This window comes from Pituophis catenifer, unplaced genomic scaffold (genome assembly GCF_029215685.1).
Source record: "Pituophis catenifer annectens isolate HBS135680 unplaced genomic scaffold, rPitCat1.0.hap2 SCAF_1, whole genome shotgun sequence".
Lineage (NCBI taxonomy): Eukaryota > Metazoa > Chordata > Lepidosauria > Squamata > Colubridae > Pituophis > Pituophis catenifer.
This window is the reverse complement of record NW_027256881.1, coordinates 197,558,464-197,575,013: the sequence shown is the minus strand read 5'-3', so window position 1 is coordinate 197,575,013 and position 16,550 is coordinate 197,558,464. Positions and strand designations below refer to the sequence as shown.

The following is a 16,550-nucleotide window of genomic DNA, read 5'->3' as shown; positions in this document are numbered from 1 at the left end:
TCTCCGTTAAAATCTTTGCTCCTTCAAACTGTATTGGCCATTTCCAGGATTTTATTACTCCAGCAATGTGTATCTCAGCTGTTGCATTAACAATGTTTGATGCTATAGAAACCCAACCACCAAGCACTCGTGGAAGATGCCTACAAAATATGATCAGGGTTACAATAAAGCCTGAGGGCTTTTGTTTCTCTGAAGAGTTTTGGTTTATTGCCAAGGCATTCTAAGAGTCATTGAATGTAATATAAGTGTCTCTTTAAAAAGAAGAAGTTTAAAAAAGGAAGAAGGAAACCGGAGTGGGAGGAGAAAAGGTGGTCTTGAAATCTAGGAAGCCCTTGGCTTACATATTTTTACGCAGCTCATACTGAAATTTGTTTTCCTTTCATCTCTTTCCCAGTAAAAGCAGCAGTGAGGTTTATCCCTTTAGCTTCCTCAGAACTTCCTTTCAGAATTCCCAATCTATTACAGCACATTCACATACCAGAAACAAGATGCCTTTTCATGCTGTCAACCTTTTTCATCTGAAATGTAAATTAATTCTTGCCTTGACAGAGATCAAAGTAGGGGTATTAACCTTATTGGACCCTTTCTCCATCAGAATCTGTTCCAAAGACTCGGAGGCTGGTGCTGTTGGTGTCTGAGAGGAGAATGCAGCCTTCAGTGTTATCTATGGCCCACTTCCAGGCAGTCCTCTTGTCTACAAGTCACCATTTCAAAAGCAGTAGTTTCTTTTGTAAATGACCTTATCATTACTTTATACTGTGCAAAGGGAAAGGGGTGGGGGGGAGGGAGTGCTTTGCCTGAATAATTCTTCCAGGATTAGCCTGCTCATTTTAATTGTGAGAGGAGGCTACATTCAGAATTCAGAATATTCTTTGAATGGTTTTGACAGCAAGAGATCGCGGCCAGATAGAAAGTCTTGTTCAGGTTGTTTATTTTCCAGCAAGGCAGTCTTTAGAGATAGGCTGCATTTGCATTTTGAAAATAAATAGATTCTCAAATACACAAGTGGCTAGGCGAGCTGTTGAACAGACATTGATAAAACGCGGAAGGAAAAAAAAAAAGTAAATGTGTTCTAAGAGGTGGGGGGAAGGCTTCCATGTTAGCTGCCTTGGGGGCTCCACAGCAGAGTTGAAAGGTGGGATAGAAATATTTTAATAAATGTAGAAACCCAGAGTATGTGAGAAATAAGTTTATTGTTGAGTTGAGTTTGGAAAACTGATATTATAATTTGAAATTTAATTGGATTTATTTAAGTTGTGAAATCAGATATGCCCCCCGGATAAATTCTATGAATCCATCATTGCTTTAGCTTATGTACTGCTTAACTTTAGTGAAGTATTTCTTTTCCTCTTTTTTAAAGCTAGGCAATGGGGAAAATTCCTATTTCTCTTAAAATGCAAAAAAACAAAACAAAGCACCAGGTTAAAAATGGACCTACTCTCTCCAGGTACCATATCATTATCATATCCCAAGGTCATTAGCCCCTTAATCTTTTTTTTTTAAGTGTGGCTCATAGTAGCAAAAACATTATTCTCTTTAGTTCAACTATTTTAATCAGGAAGATAAAGTAACCCAAATGCTTAATTCTCTTTGTTTCTCATCCCTAGTTCTTGCAACAGAATCATATTTTTACACTTTTTATTATTAAAACGTTTAGACGATTGATTTTAATTCCATTTAATTTATTTTGCATTCTGGAAATCAAGTTTGTTTCATTGCTCTATATAGTACCAACAAAGTAATAGCTATGAACCAGAAGTCAATGATGATCATGTTCCCCTTTCCCCCTCCCACCCCATTATCCACAGGATTCCCATCTTGGTGTCTTCCAGATGTGTTGAATTAGCCAAGAATTGTTGTGTTGACTATGAGATCTGCAAAGTATGAAATCGCTTTACAATTTCTCTAACTGGATGAGTTTCTACAGTATATCCATTTAAAGAATTTGAGGAATCTTTTAAGAGAGTTGAAAATACCCTGGTTCAATTCATAAGGCAGCTTTTTAAAACTTTTATATTATATTTAGGAATATTGATCATTTTTCCTAAAACATAGATTTGCCTTAGCTTTTAAAAACACATTAATGGTCTATTGGTGTTCAGTTAAGTTATTATTTCCAAATATTTGATTCTTTCATTTAAAAATAAAATCTTCTCTTTGATCAAATAATCTTTGAGGCACCTTATAAAGACTACAACAATAAAAGGATAAAATAGAAAGCAAAGAAGGCAAGTGATAGTAGTATAATAAGAGATGCAACTCTGTTTTATTAAACGTTTTAACAAATGAAATAAGTTTTACCTATTGCTTACGAGAAACTAAAAACAAAATTTTATCACACGAATAGGTTTGGGGATTATGTTCCATTGTTAGAATGCAGCATCAGAAAAATACAGGCTTCTATTGAGTATTTGATATATGCTGCAGTGTGACAAAGAAGGTAATTCTTATCATTCTCTAGTCCCAACCTCAAAAACAGGATTTTAAATAGTCATCTAGAAACAAACTGTCAAGAACTCTTGTTGGTCTGAAGAAAATATGCATTAGAACAGGGATGTCAAACTCAATTTCATTGAGGGCCACACCAGGGTTGTGTTTGACCTCGGGGCAGGGGGGGATTGACGTCATTTGGCCTGCCCGGGCTCCATTTTTGGCCGCAACAGTCTCCCGCACCGAAAGTGAAAATGGAGCTTGGGTGCCCACCCAGGATCCATTTTCTCTGGCAGAGGGCTGCAGGAGGTTGTCGCGGCCAAAAATGGAGCCTCTGAGGGCTGGGCATGGCCCTCCCAAGCTCCGTTTTTGCTTGCAGAGGCATCGTGGAGTGCTCATTCGCTGTTTCCAGGGCAGCCCTGTGGGCCAGATCTAAACACCCTGTGGGCCTTGAGTTTGACACCCCTGCATTAGAAGAAAATAAAGGCTGCCCCACTCAGAAGTTGGCCTTTAGTGCCTCCTGGAACTGCCAGCATAATTGCTTCCCATAAAAATATGGACCTGCCCTATACAAATGCCCTATACAAATGGTACAGGATAAAAAAAAATCAAGACAGTGACCACACTCATGAGATGGAAGCCCAACCGCCTTTTTATATGTAGTGCAATATCATTTTCACAAGAGTATTGCCAGTCCAGGACTCCCATTCCTGTTTGTAATGCATAATTCTCTATTTTTTTGTTAAAGCTCATGCTGTTTTATTTACTATTTCTCTATTACAATCATTTTTAATGTTATTTTTGTCTTTCAAGGAATTAGCTACCCCAATGCCCCACCCAACGTTGTATCATATGCAAACTGAATAAGCATTCCCTCTACTTCTTCCCACTTGTCATTAATAAAAATGAAAAATAAAGAACCCCGGACTGAATTTCATTGCATATCACTAATGAGCAATAGATATACTATAATTTTTGAAACAGTTTTGTATCCACTTAATTGTCATGCCATCCAGCTTCATGTTTAATTAGAAATTAGAAAGTCATGAAGTACTTTGTCAAATCAAAATATAATATATATTCCATCATATATTAAGGAAGTTAACTTATTTTTGAAAAAGGAGTAAGATTATTCTATCAAGACAGATGAATCCATGCTGATTTTTGGTAATTACTCCATTGTTTTCAAAGTACTTAAAGATATTTTATGATTGCCTCTGAAATATCAACATAAAACTGACCAGCCTGTTTTTGTTAAAGGGAATAAAGAAAAGCATTTTAGTTGTCCAGTCATCTCTTACCTATTTGTTCTTTCCAAAAATAATATGTCTATATTACCTGGCCTATCACTCACTGGAACATTGTTTATGGTAAGGCAGAATGGGAAGATTCTGCCTAAGCAGGGGGTTTGACCAGAAGACCTCCAAGGTCCCTTCCAACTCTGTTATTCTGTTCTGTTCTGTTCTGTTCTGTTCTGTTCTGTAAGATAAATGGCCCACTTTTTTCCCATCAAATTTGAGCCATATTGTGGACAATGTGTAGAGTGTGACACATTTTATACAACTGCTTTCAAAGACACAAGAACTTTAGAATAAGCTCTGTATAATTTTTTAGGAACTGTGCTACAGTGGAGTCCTTGGTGCTCTCTGAACTTGACTGTTTTCTTGCAGGCGTTTCATTGCACTGATGATGCTACCTAGTTTGGTAATGAAATGTCTGCAACAAAACAATCAAGTTCAGAGAGCACCAAGGACCTCACAGTTCAACCCTTGAGCTACATATATTCTCTTCTATAGGATCTGTATTACAACTTGCTTTTTGTATGTGAAAGGCTGTTTCTCAACTAGAAGTCAGTTCTGTCTCTACTAATGCTTGTCTGAGATTCTACTGATTAAAATTTTAGCTAAAGCTAGCCTTTCTGGATGAATCCTCAACCAAGTTAATTCTCACTGATAAGTTTGTTTCTTCTTGAAGGAAGGGCATAGTCTTAATCTGAGTCATTGGAGCTCAGTTTTTGACATATTGGAGTTCTTGAAATATTGGAGCATGAAAATTTTATTTTATTTTATTTGATCATATCTTATTTTATTTGACTACTGGTAAGTGTCTGGAAAAATCCCTGAAGTTTTCTTGACGAGGTTTTTTGAAAGTGGTTTGTTCTTGCTTGTTTCCTAAGACTTGAGAATGAGTGAGTGGCCCAAGGTTCCCTAGCTTGCTTCATGTCTGAGGCTAAAACTCATCGTCTCTTGGTTTTTAGTTTGATGCCTTAACCCAGTGATGGCTAACCTTTTTGCTGTTGCATGCCAAAAGCGGGGCTAGCGGGAGATGTTGCGTGTGCGCATGCCCACACCCATAATGCAATGCTCCCCGCATACCACGCCCCCCATGCATGCATATGTGACCCCCACACAGCCTGTTTTGGGCCTGGCAGGCCTCCCTGAAGCCTCCTGGGACCAAAAATGGGCCACAGGGGGGCGCATGTGTGCGAGATACCTTCACCCCCTGCACATGCGTGCAAGACACCCTCCCGCCCCTGCGCATGTGCATGAGACCTCCGTGCATGCACTCACATCTCCCGCATGGATCCTGCCCCTGTGCCAGAGACCCAAAAATCAGCTGGCTGGCAGGAGGCACGTGCACATGCATGGTGGAGCTAAGCTGGGCGACAGCTCATATGCCTGCAGAGAGGGCTCCGCTTACCATCTGTGGCACGCGTGCCATAAGTTCACCATCACGGCCTTAACCACTACACCAAACTGGCTTTCCCATCAATATTAGCAAGATATTTTGAAAACATATTCCATAGAAATTACTTCTCATCTATATGAACACTATTAAGGATAAAAATACAACTTCAGCAACAGAGTGGTCAATGCCTGGAATGCTCTACCTGACTCCATTGTTACAGCCTCAAACCCTCACAGTTTCAATCTCAAACTGTCTACTGTGGGCCTCACCCCATTCCTAAGAGATCGCTAAAGGGGGCGTGCATAAGTGAACCAGTGTGCCTACCATTCCTGTCTTACTGTCCCCATTTATCTGTATTTACTGCCTTTGTTTATGTTTATGTTCATACCTGTACTTATTATCTTGTACATGTTTGACAAACAAATAAATAATAAATAAAATACAAATCTTCCTGCGCAGAATCTTTGATATCTAGGCATGTTTGTATTGCCTTACTGCTGACATTAACTTATATGTTATATGTTTAGAAAAACAGTAAGGAGAGCCATGTAACTTCTTCATTAGCCTGAAAAAATAGCACCCTCTTCAATACTGACTTTTCTCGTATGATCTTACTTGCCTGCTGAGGTATTGTTCAGAGCCATCTCTATAATAATAGATAATAGTAGGTGACCTGATATCCTCTGGATCCTTTGATATCAAATTCTCATCTATTTCCACAATTTCTTCAGCTCTATGGACAAGAGATTGTAGATGCTAAAGCTCAAAACTTCTGGAGAACAGAAAGTCAGTTGCTCTGATTCTATGTTTCTACAACTCCTGAAATATGAGTGATTGGAATTAGTTAGAGGTCATATCAACATTACCTGCTAAAATGAGGCAGGTGAGATACTTTGTGCTTTATAATATAGAGAGATAAGCCCTTAATTACTCAGGATTTAAATTCATGAATTTTCTAGAATTCTTTGAAGAAAAAGAAGGATGAAAGTGTATTAAAACAGATAAAATAAAAATATTTGCCCAGCAGATGCTTAGGATGAGTCAAATAAATGATGATTCAGTTTTCTCCACAAAAATAGCTTGCTGACAAAATTCATCTGTGGCTGTTCTCAGATCAGACCTTTGGCAATGCCATTCATTTGTAATGGTCAGTAAACTTTGTAGCCTGGAGGGTGATTGCAGCCAGAGGCTGCAGAACTGAATCAAATCTGAATTAGTTTCTTTCTAGAAGTTGAACAAAGAGTATTCCGTCTGTTGCAAAATGTCAGATAATGCTGCTCCATTTTTAATCTTCTTTTTTGCTAATGCTTGCTTAGCTTTCAGGGGATATTTAACACGCAAAAATTATAGAAGATGGAAGAATAGTATTGGCTATCAAACAGATGTGGAATCAGTGGACTTTGTTTCCAGTCTCAGATATGAAGAAAATGGGTAAGTTTTAATTATTCTCTTGAAAAAGAATCTAGAGAGAAAGTATGTAGTGGGAGACATTTTGTTCACTAAGTACTAGTTACCTTGCTGGTGAGTACAACTCAGGGTAGGTCCTGAGCAACTATATTCATCATGAGCTGCAATCAGATACTGTTTTTGAAGGAAGTGTCTATTCATGCAAGTTTGTGAATATGATTTGTAGCATTCATATGTCAACGGCTTAGTTTTATACTTTAGATAATTAATCTATGTATTTTTTATTATAATCACTGGCCAGTCAAAACTAAGTACAGTGTGTATTGTAATAAACAATAATAAAAGCCATCTTGGCAATATCCTGTTAAAAGCTCAGGATCTAAATCACTTAAGATCTTTAACCTGATTCTTGAAATGCCATTTGGTGGACTCAACAAACCATTGCACAAAATTTGCCAGCATTAAGAGTAACAGCTGTATGTGTTCTATCAATGAAAAAGAAGTGTAAATACATTCAATCTTCCTGATCTATGAGTTAAAAATGGAATATGAGAGGCAGAAAGAATTCCACTGAAAAGAGCCATATTGTTGTGGTCCGCCGGCAGCCTGCGGAGCTGGCAGCAGAGTCAGACAGTGTGGAGGTTGGGGAGGAACATGGGCCAGTCCCGGAGTCTGGGGAAGGCTCGGACGAGGGCTCTGTGTCGGAGACAGAGAAAGGGCCATCTGGGAGGTACGTGCTGCCTCCGGAGCCTCCAGAGTTGGACCTCAGCGAGGCAGAGGAACTGGGGGAGCCTGTTCCCAGTGCGCGCATGCACAGAGCTGCCAGAAGGCAAGAACAGTTAAAACAAAAGGGACAACTTGGGAGTAGGGCTTGGAGATGATTGGCCCCTCCCATAAGACTGAAAAGAGGAGCAAAGGCATGTGGGCCTTTGCAGGAAACAACATTGTTAATTCTGTTCAGTTTAAAGTCTGAAGCTCTGTTTGATTCTGGACTCTGTGTGGCTTTGCCAATTAGGTCTTTGGCAGCGTGTCAAGGGAGATAAAGGTGGGTGCTTATCAGCCTTATCCCGAAGGACTCTTTACAACTATTTGGGACTCATCTGTGAATGAACAGAATTTACAGCTGCTGCAATAAAAGAGGTTTTTGGGACTACTGGTGTGTTTTACTGACTCAGGAAGCCTAGGTCAGAACACATATGTAGAACATGAGCCACAGTCTACACCTCACTTGAGCCAAAGAGTAGCTCTGGTCTCCCATAGGAATGTTAGGAAGATTATCCTTCAAGACTGCCAGAGGCAAAACATTAAGGCAATGTGCTCTAGTTTATCATTAGATGGTATAATTCTTTCTCCTTGAGAAAAATTATGTGGTAAGTAACTTGTCATCAGCCTTTTATTCCTTGAAGATTGGAGAATGTAAAAATTCTTCTTCAGCACTCTGTCAAATGTTTCCTCCAAAGCCTGAGCTTGAAATCTTCCCTTAATTTCATCTTAAAAGATGAAAAAACACTTTAACCAAATAGTCTTCAGGCAAGCTGTTTCCAAGCTTCTTCTCCTGTGGATCAGTCAAATCTCACCATTTTCTGGGTCAGACTGTATATTCTAATGATACTCTATAGCATACAGTTGGGCCAAGACATATGGTAAGCAGTATATAAATTATGATCTCTGCCTAGAGCTGGTATTGTACCATGGAAATTAATCTTTCCATTAGGGAATGCAGCTTTTAAACAGGCCTCAAAAAACTTGGTTTTTATTCTGTCTCCTCTCAGTTTCCACACACCAAATCTGTGCCTGGATCACATATTTTTTCTGGTTGCTTCTTAAACCTTATAGAACAGTAGCAAATTTCATATTATGCATTTGCCTCTAACCCAGGATAGAATGCAGTGAAGTGTTTTTATAAACAGAAGCAATTTCTGCTCAATGAACATGAGGCAGTTAATTCTTCCAGCCCCCTTTTCTCAGTGTACCTTCAAAATTTATCCCAGCAAGTGGATCTTGAGCATGTGCAATGAGGAAAAGTAAAGTTCCAATGCCTGAAAAAGATATGGCAGCGAAACAATTATTGAAGTCTCCTTACAGATATTTAAACAAATCTCTTGTCAGACAAATAACGCAGCAGTAGGTTCTCCCATTTATCTCAATCCCTCCTTTTTCTGGACATCTATGGAAGCACCTTTTCCTGTAAAAAGCTTAGAAAATGTATTTGCCTACTATTATTCTTCTCATTCTTCCTATTACCTATCTCCTCCCACTTATGACTATATAACCTTGTTGCTTGTATCTTTACGATTTATATTGTTTTGTTTCCTAGTATGATTTAATTGCTTATTAGTAACCTATGACTATCACTAAGTGTTGTATCTTATGATTGTTGATGAATGTATTTTTTTCTTTTTATGTACACTGAGAGCATATGCACCAAATTCCTTGTGTGTCCAATTACACTTGGCCAATAAAGAATTCTATTCTATTCTATTCTATTCTATTCTATTCTATTCTATTCTATTCTATTCTATTCTATTCTATTCTATTCTATTCTATTCTATTCTACCCTATTCCTATTCTATTCTATTCTATTCTATTCTATTTTCTATCCTATCCTATCCTATCCTATCCTATCCTATCCTATCCTATCCTATCCTATCCTATCCTATCCTATCCCATACCATACCATACCATACCTTACCATACCATTCTATTCATGGCAATATTAAACGTGAGTGTAACTTAATTTGGGTTTACTCACTGACAAGAGGGGAGTAGGACTATAAACATAAATAATATGAGTAGAAGCAGAAAATACATATTACATTTGCAACTTTTTGTCAGCTTCTGAAAGACAACAAACATTTTTATCTCCATCTTCTCCCATTTTCTGCCCAGCAAAGTACAATATATTACCAAAATATTACCTGTAGCATGCCTCAGGTATTTACCAAAGAGAGTTAGGCTTATGCACAAATCTCTCTACTATACTCCTAGCCATCTCTCAGGCAAATAATAAATGTCTGAACTTCTAGGTGCAAAGGGAATCATTTTTAGTAGGACATAATTAGCAAATTCATTTTAACAGTGTCACGTTACCTTTGCCCTTGAGTGGCTGCAAAAAGATTGCAATTTTAGCCACAGGAGGAAATTTTCCATTGATTAAATTGAGCATCAAAGGGGCATGTGCCCCTTTGAAACCCTCCCTGGGTGGAAAACTAAACAGTCTGAAAGGAACAGCATGAAGCTGTCAGTTCACTGGGACTCAGACTGTTTTGAAACAGGAAATCTGTAAGAGTTAGTGATACGGATTGGCAGCTATTTGAGCTTTATTTCAGAATCTTGGTGTGGTCCCTCCAAAAGTTGCAACCAGAGTGTAATTATCCTGAGCCAAAATGGGGTAATTTATTAAAGACATGATTGGAAAACAATCCTATTAATTTTATTGAAAATAATGGTAATCCAGTCAAAACTCCTGGCATTATTCATTCATTTTTGACAATCTAAATTGTCAATTCATCTCCTTACAATCTACTGTAAATTGATTTAACCCAAGGAACAAAACAGGAAGAATCCTGATGAACAGAAGGATTAGAAGGAAAGTTAGAGTTGCCACACAAGAATTCTAGCAAATTCTAGCCAATATTGTACTTTCAGATAGGGAAATTTATAGGTAGTTGCCAAAACTCTCTTCCATTTCCTTGTATATGTGTGTTGTTGTATTCCTTTGCTGCGGAAAGGAGGTTCTTGCGTTTTGCATGAAGGCAAGGCAATCTGCATTTATCCATTGTTTTGGTATCTGCTATTCCCTTTATCAGTATGAGAAATATCTCATACAGATGTTACCATGATATTGGTACTTTATTCACCATTAATTTGCCTCATTCCTTTAAAACTTGTCCAGGCTGTTCTTCTATGTGTAAGCAACTTCATCCCATAGCTATTTATTATTCTTCAATCTTTTTATATCATGAATATATCCATCAATAAATTGTCTCTGCGATATATGTGAGGCCTAGGGCTTTGCTTGGTAGCATGTTAGTTTCCCATTTATTATTTTAAAAATAAAAATAAGTGAGAAGCAGACATATCTTGGCAGGCATATTATTATTTCTGACACCTTGGGAACTACGAACAAGGCATTCCTTTTATATCTCCCATAATTTAACTTCATGACTTAACTTCAGATTCAAGTCTAATTAAAGAGAAAATAATTTTCCTGTTTACTGTCTCTGCACCAGGCATACTTTTGCACCCTTCTATAATTCTCCTGTCCCCCCTTGCCAATTTTTCTAACCAGAAACACTAAATATTGTTAACATTTAGCAATAGCAATAGGTCTTAGAGTTATATACCACTTCATAGTACTTTGCAGTACTCTCTGAGCAGTTTACAGAGTTAGCATATTGCTCCCAACAATCTGAGTCCTCATTTTACCGATCTCAGAAGAATAGAAAGCTGAATCAACCTTGAGCCCCTTCAGGATTGAACTCCCGGCTGTGGGCAGAGTTTGTCTGCAATACTGCGTTGTCCCCGCTGCGTCACCGGGGGCCTTTTTAGTTAATGATTACACCTTTAGATAATACCTTTAGATTACCTATTCAGAAATTTTCTGAATGGTGTAGATTAGAAGAAATGTTAAATTAGTGAAACCATGAATTATTATTCATGCACTAGAACTAAAACAAGAAGCAAGAAATACCACAGCACAACACATATACTTCACATAAAACCAGCAGCAAAATTAAATAGTGTAAAGTTTCTGAAAGAACTAAAATGCCAGGAAATAAAAAGTTCTTTCCCTTGGCACTGAAAAAAGTATAAAAGAGGGATCTTTGGGGATGATATTCTCCAAGAGGAGGCACCACCAATGAAAGAATTACAAGTTTTTAGTCACCTCCCATCTTGTTATATGAAGGAAAATCAGTAAATAAAGCTTTGTTTTCCATTCTATTATTATATTAGCAGTACTTCTTGTTGTGGCTTTTCAATTTGTGTTATATTTGACAGCAATATGTGTATGTATATAATCTGATAAAGCTTACATCTCTTACAACAAATCACACAACTCTTTTGGGTTTCTATCCCAAATCATGCACAGTAAATCAATCCAGTTACATTTGTTCTTAGTTAAAGTAATTCAATAAATTCATTTCTTATAAATAATTTGTAGCATGTTCTTATAATATGCTTTAAAAGTGTTTATACAATTCTAATTTTATTAGTGGTAATCGTTGTTAATCACTGCCTTTAGGCAGTATCGTTTGAGAGTTCCCATTAACTGAAATAAATGACTAAATAGAGGCCCCTTTAGTGGCCTGTAAGCCGGGATCAGTATAAAGTTTATATCATTTCTTCTTTAATTTATGTTAAACTAACATGATTTCAACTAAAACACAGGGCATGATTACTCCCAATGTATTTAATATTTTTCTGCCATAATTTGGTGACAACCTTGAAAGATGCTACCTGGAGATCATATACAAGCCATTTGTAGTCCTTGAACTTCATGTTTTGTGCCTCTGTGGTAAAGTTTATTTATTTATTTATTTATTTATTTATTTATTTATTTATTTATTTATTTATTTATTTATTTATTTATTTATTTATTTATTTATTGGTTCAATTTATATGCTGCCCTTCTCCGGAGACTCAGGGCGGCTTACATAAGGAAAAGTTCCTGTTTCCTTATGTAGCAATTCTTGAATCTCACTCCCTTCAGTCTTACTCTTGAATAGCTGCTTCGTTTCCTGCAACTGATAATATAGTTTGTAGTCACAAGAGGAGACTTTTGCTATGGTTCATTTTTTGTCCATGTTGTGTTTCAAAAGCAAAGTAGATGATTTACATTCACTGATGGCACCATTTATCATTTCAATTTATTCTATGGTATCTCTAAACAAAGTGTTACAATACAGCTCACTGTCAAGATCTAGTAGAAGCTTCAACGAACATGATACATTCATAATATGCAGAATCTTTTCCCATACAATCAAAGGAAATAGTGGAGGTTGGAGGTTTCTCCCCCTCCCCCCCATACAGTTGAAAAGATTGATGAATTGCTTTAAAAAGAAAAAAGAAAATCAGATGCTGTAGATTTCATAATCTTGATAATAACAAGACTAACAGCACAGTAATACCCAATAACATGATTCATGGTTTAATCATTTATCTACTTTTGTGATATCCTACAGAAGTAAAATCCTGATGTAGATTATTTGATTCATACTGTAAATATTTTGGGGAAGGCCCATATATTACAATCCTCACAATCCTAAGCATATTTATACATAAATACACTCCACTGAGTTTAGTGAGCCTTTTTTCAAAGGAAATGTTTGAATTTTGGCTTTTATTATACTTTACACTGATGGTAACAAATCAAAATTGTAGGTTGTTATTGTTGTTATTATTATTTAAATGCATATGCTGCCTTTCAGAAAGAGAAGTATATATTGTAATTATGATTATGATTAATCTTCTGTTACTTAGAATAATTGTTATGAATTGGTCCTTCTTTCTACATTATCTTACACTTTTCCAGAAGATGCCCTAATCCTCCAGGACAGATTTTGGATATATGTAGTTAGGGTGGAATAAAATTATAAACAGTGAAACAAACAAAAGAGAAGAGAAAAATATATTACCTATATTTAGATATACAGTACCACTAGCACTTGTGACATTTTAGCAAAGCTGAGCAATTTTCACCCCTCCAGATATTTTGACTTCACAATTCCTATTAACTCTCTTCACTGACCAAGCCTACTGATGTTGAAATTTGGTAACTCCTGGAGCCATAGAGCTATATGTTACTCATCCATCATTTACAACATAAATTCACGGCTGTCAGTGTTAATTTTGGTTGGGTGTAACATGCTACCAAACGCCAATGGAACAACAGAGAAGTACATTTCCATCTCTTACTTTCAAGCACTACAATAGCATCTGGCTGGCTATTGGGAGAAATAAAATGTTGAATTAAAACGATTTTCTACCTAATTGAACTGGACCATTCTTATATTTTCGGGGAATCAGTATGTATGTCAACTTGCAAAGCTTTCAAGTTTCCATGAGCAGGAGGGAGGGAGAACTGAAGTGAATTCCATACTTTCTTCTGACCGCAATCAGAAGGAGGGCGTTAGGTTTCACAGCCAGCCAAAGTGGTTAATTGGAGAATGTGATTTATGACATAGCTAGAGAGGAGGGGAGAGACAGGGTCATAGGGGAACGTAAATCTACGTAGGATTAGTCCTAACTGCATCCCAGTATTGCCGGAATGGTGCTCCTAATAAATGACTATATTTCCTTTGAAGTTTGGATCATGGCTCATGAATTAATTAGGGCATCTTTCGGAAACTTGACAATGTGATTGTTTCAGCCTTATTTCAGCTTTAAGCTGTATTGCAGGCTGAGAGTTTCTACGCTTTAGACCAGTGATGGTGAACCTTTTCGGCACCGAGTGCTGAAAAGGGAGTACTTCGCACGTGTCAGGGTCGTGACCAGGAAAAGGAGCTGCCCAGGGGGCATGCGCATGCTGGATAAGGTACTTCCGGTTTCCGGCACATGCATGCATGACAGCCAGCAAGTCTTCTGGTTATTGCTGCGCATGCACATGCACCAATCAGCTGGCTAGCACGCCAGAAAACGGAAGACCAGCTCTTCCAGTTTCCAGCACTGCCGCACATACAAAGGCTAACTGATCATCGTGTGCGTATGTGTGCCAGAAACCTGCACGGCGATGCCGTACGTGCCAGGTGACATGGCTCCGTGTGTCACTTCGGGTTCACCATCACGGCCTTAGACTATGGCTTTTATAAACTATGAGACAAAATAATAGAAAAAGCCCTATAGATACAGAGGTCTGAAAGAAGTAGTGAAAATATAAAACACTGCATCAGACAATATTTACTTCATCCATTCACTGTATTTTTAAACTTCACAACAATCCCAGCTCTGAAAAGCACCAAGTGAGCTAACCCTGTAAAGGACTGTCTTTGGGTGATATGGCAGACCTGAAAAAGTGGTGTGTTTTCTCAAGCCAAGTACTTTGCCCAGTTTCTCTGAATCCCCACCCCCCCCCACTTGTCACTTCCCTGACAAGCTAAAGGCCAACAGTGAAAAAATGAAAAATGCTTAAAATCTTGCTCTTTGTACAGTATATGGCTTACTACCAGATGAGGGCTGCAAAACTCTGGATATCCCTGAGATGGTAGCAATGAAATGAAACTTTAACTCTTTGTTCCCATTTGGTGGTGGTCTATATTTTTTTACAGCTCAAACAAAGTAGCTGTGATCATTGGTTGAATGGTTGAAACTTAGGGGTCTGGGGCAACAGAGTCAATTTTGACCCCAACAAAGGGAACTTATCTGTGAAGAGTAACTATTGTTTTAAGTTTTTTTTTAAAAAAAGCTAAAGAGATCAAAGTAAAAAGATGAAGAAAAGGCCTGCAGATTGAATATGGATTATGAAGCACTTTTCTTACAAAGAAGGAGGCTAAAAAGATTTGAAAAACGACAGTTAAAAGGGATTGGGTTATTACAGAATGATGAAAATATGTAAGATTTGGAATGGTAAAAGTGAATATAAGAAATATGTTTACCATTGCTTGCATAAGTAGAAATAGAGGCTTGGTCTGCCATTAATAATATCTGCCAAGAAATGTGGTTGATATCAGTCCCATGAAAACAAATTGTTAAAAGGACTTGCCTGTGTATATATGTATGTGTGCGCGCACACACAGATACCCAGTGCTGGGCTGCTGCCCGTTTTAACAACTGGTTCGCCCAGAACCGAAAATGCGAGCGTGCCTTCCGCGCATGTGCACAACATCGAAAACCCGGCGATTATATAGGACGTGATGGTGCCAGGGCGGGTGGGTGGGGCCACCCACTGGTTGGAACTACCAGTTTGCCTGAACCGGTCTGAACCAGCAGCAGCCCACCACTGCAGATATCTTTGAATCAGTTTTTTTCTCTTGGTCAAGTCCCTGCAGTTTTTTTGACAAGGTTTTTCAGAATTTGCCATTGAGAGGACATGACTGGTGACACCCAACTGGCTTTGTGCTTAAAGTAGACTAGAATTCACAATCTCCTGGTTTTTAGCCTAATGCCTTAAGTACTACATCAAACTAGCTCTCTTGTATTATTGCATTATATTATTATATTATTATGCATTCTTATATTATTGCATTTTATATTATTGCATTATGAATGCAGAGAGGTAGAGCCAATTATACATATGTTTTTCATCCAATTATCTCATATTTGGGATGGTTGCATGAGAAAGATGATATGATTGGAGTCTTCATGTAATTTTTAAATAAATAATATAGCACCATGATGGCGAACCACAGGTGGCACGCAGAGCCCTCTCTGCAGGCACGCCAGCTGTCGCCCCAACCCAGCTGCAACGCGCATGCGTGCGTCTCCCGCCAACCAGCTGGTCTTTGGGTCTCTGCCACGCATGCAGGGGGGTGCAGGAGGCTTTCCAGGCCCAAAATGGGGTGCGGGGGGATCTCACGCGGTGCCCCCGCACCCCATTTTGGTTTCCAGATTGGTGCAGGAGGCTTTCCAGGCGCAAGCCTTTTGCACCACCCTGCACCCTGCATATGCGTGGGGGCGGGGCGCATGCAGGGGGTGGGGCGCATGTGCGGCGGGTGCTCGCTGAAAAGTTATGTACATTCACGGTTAACTTGACTTATAGTATGTGAACCATTAGTCCTTCATTACTAGACCCAAGCACATTTAAGAAGGGACCTAATTTCAAAGCTGTTGCCCTCATTTGCAAAATTATTATGGCCCTGTAACGCATGAATGGAACATGTAGTCAAATTACAATGACCCATGAGCACGATTCAAATGTTTGCATAAACCTGAAATGTTTTACACTTGGTAGAGGATGTGTATATATTTATTTATTGAATTTTTGTGCCGCCCATCTTGTCCAGATATATGTCCTTCCTCTAAATAAGGATTTGCATAAGGAGGGCAGGACCTGGGGCAAGGAATGGGAGCTCACCCAAATCACAACA

At 38.3% G+C, this 16,550-nt stretch overlaps 1 protein-coding gene across 1 annotated transcript in view; it reads left to right on the top strand.

The window, feature by feature from the left end:
• The window catches only part of MYO3B (myosin IIIB), a 226,414-nt gene that overhangs the window by 167,186 nt on the left and 42,678 nt on the right, over window positions 1–16,550 (top strand). The window contains exon 28 of the mRNA XM_070956912.1: window positions 6,435–6,549. Within this exon, the coding sequence (XP_070813013.1) occupies window positions 6,435–6,549 (115 nt within the window). The remainder of the gene's footprint in view (window positions 1–6,434; window positions 6,550–16,550) is intronic.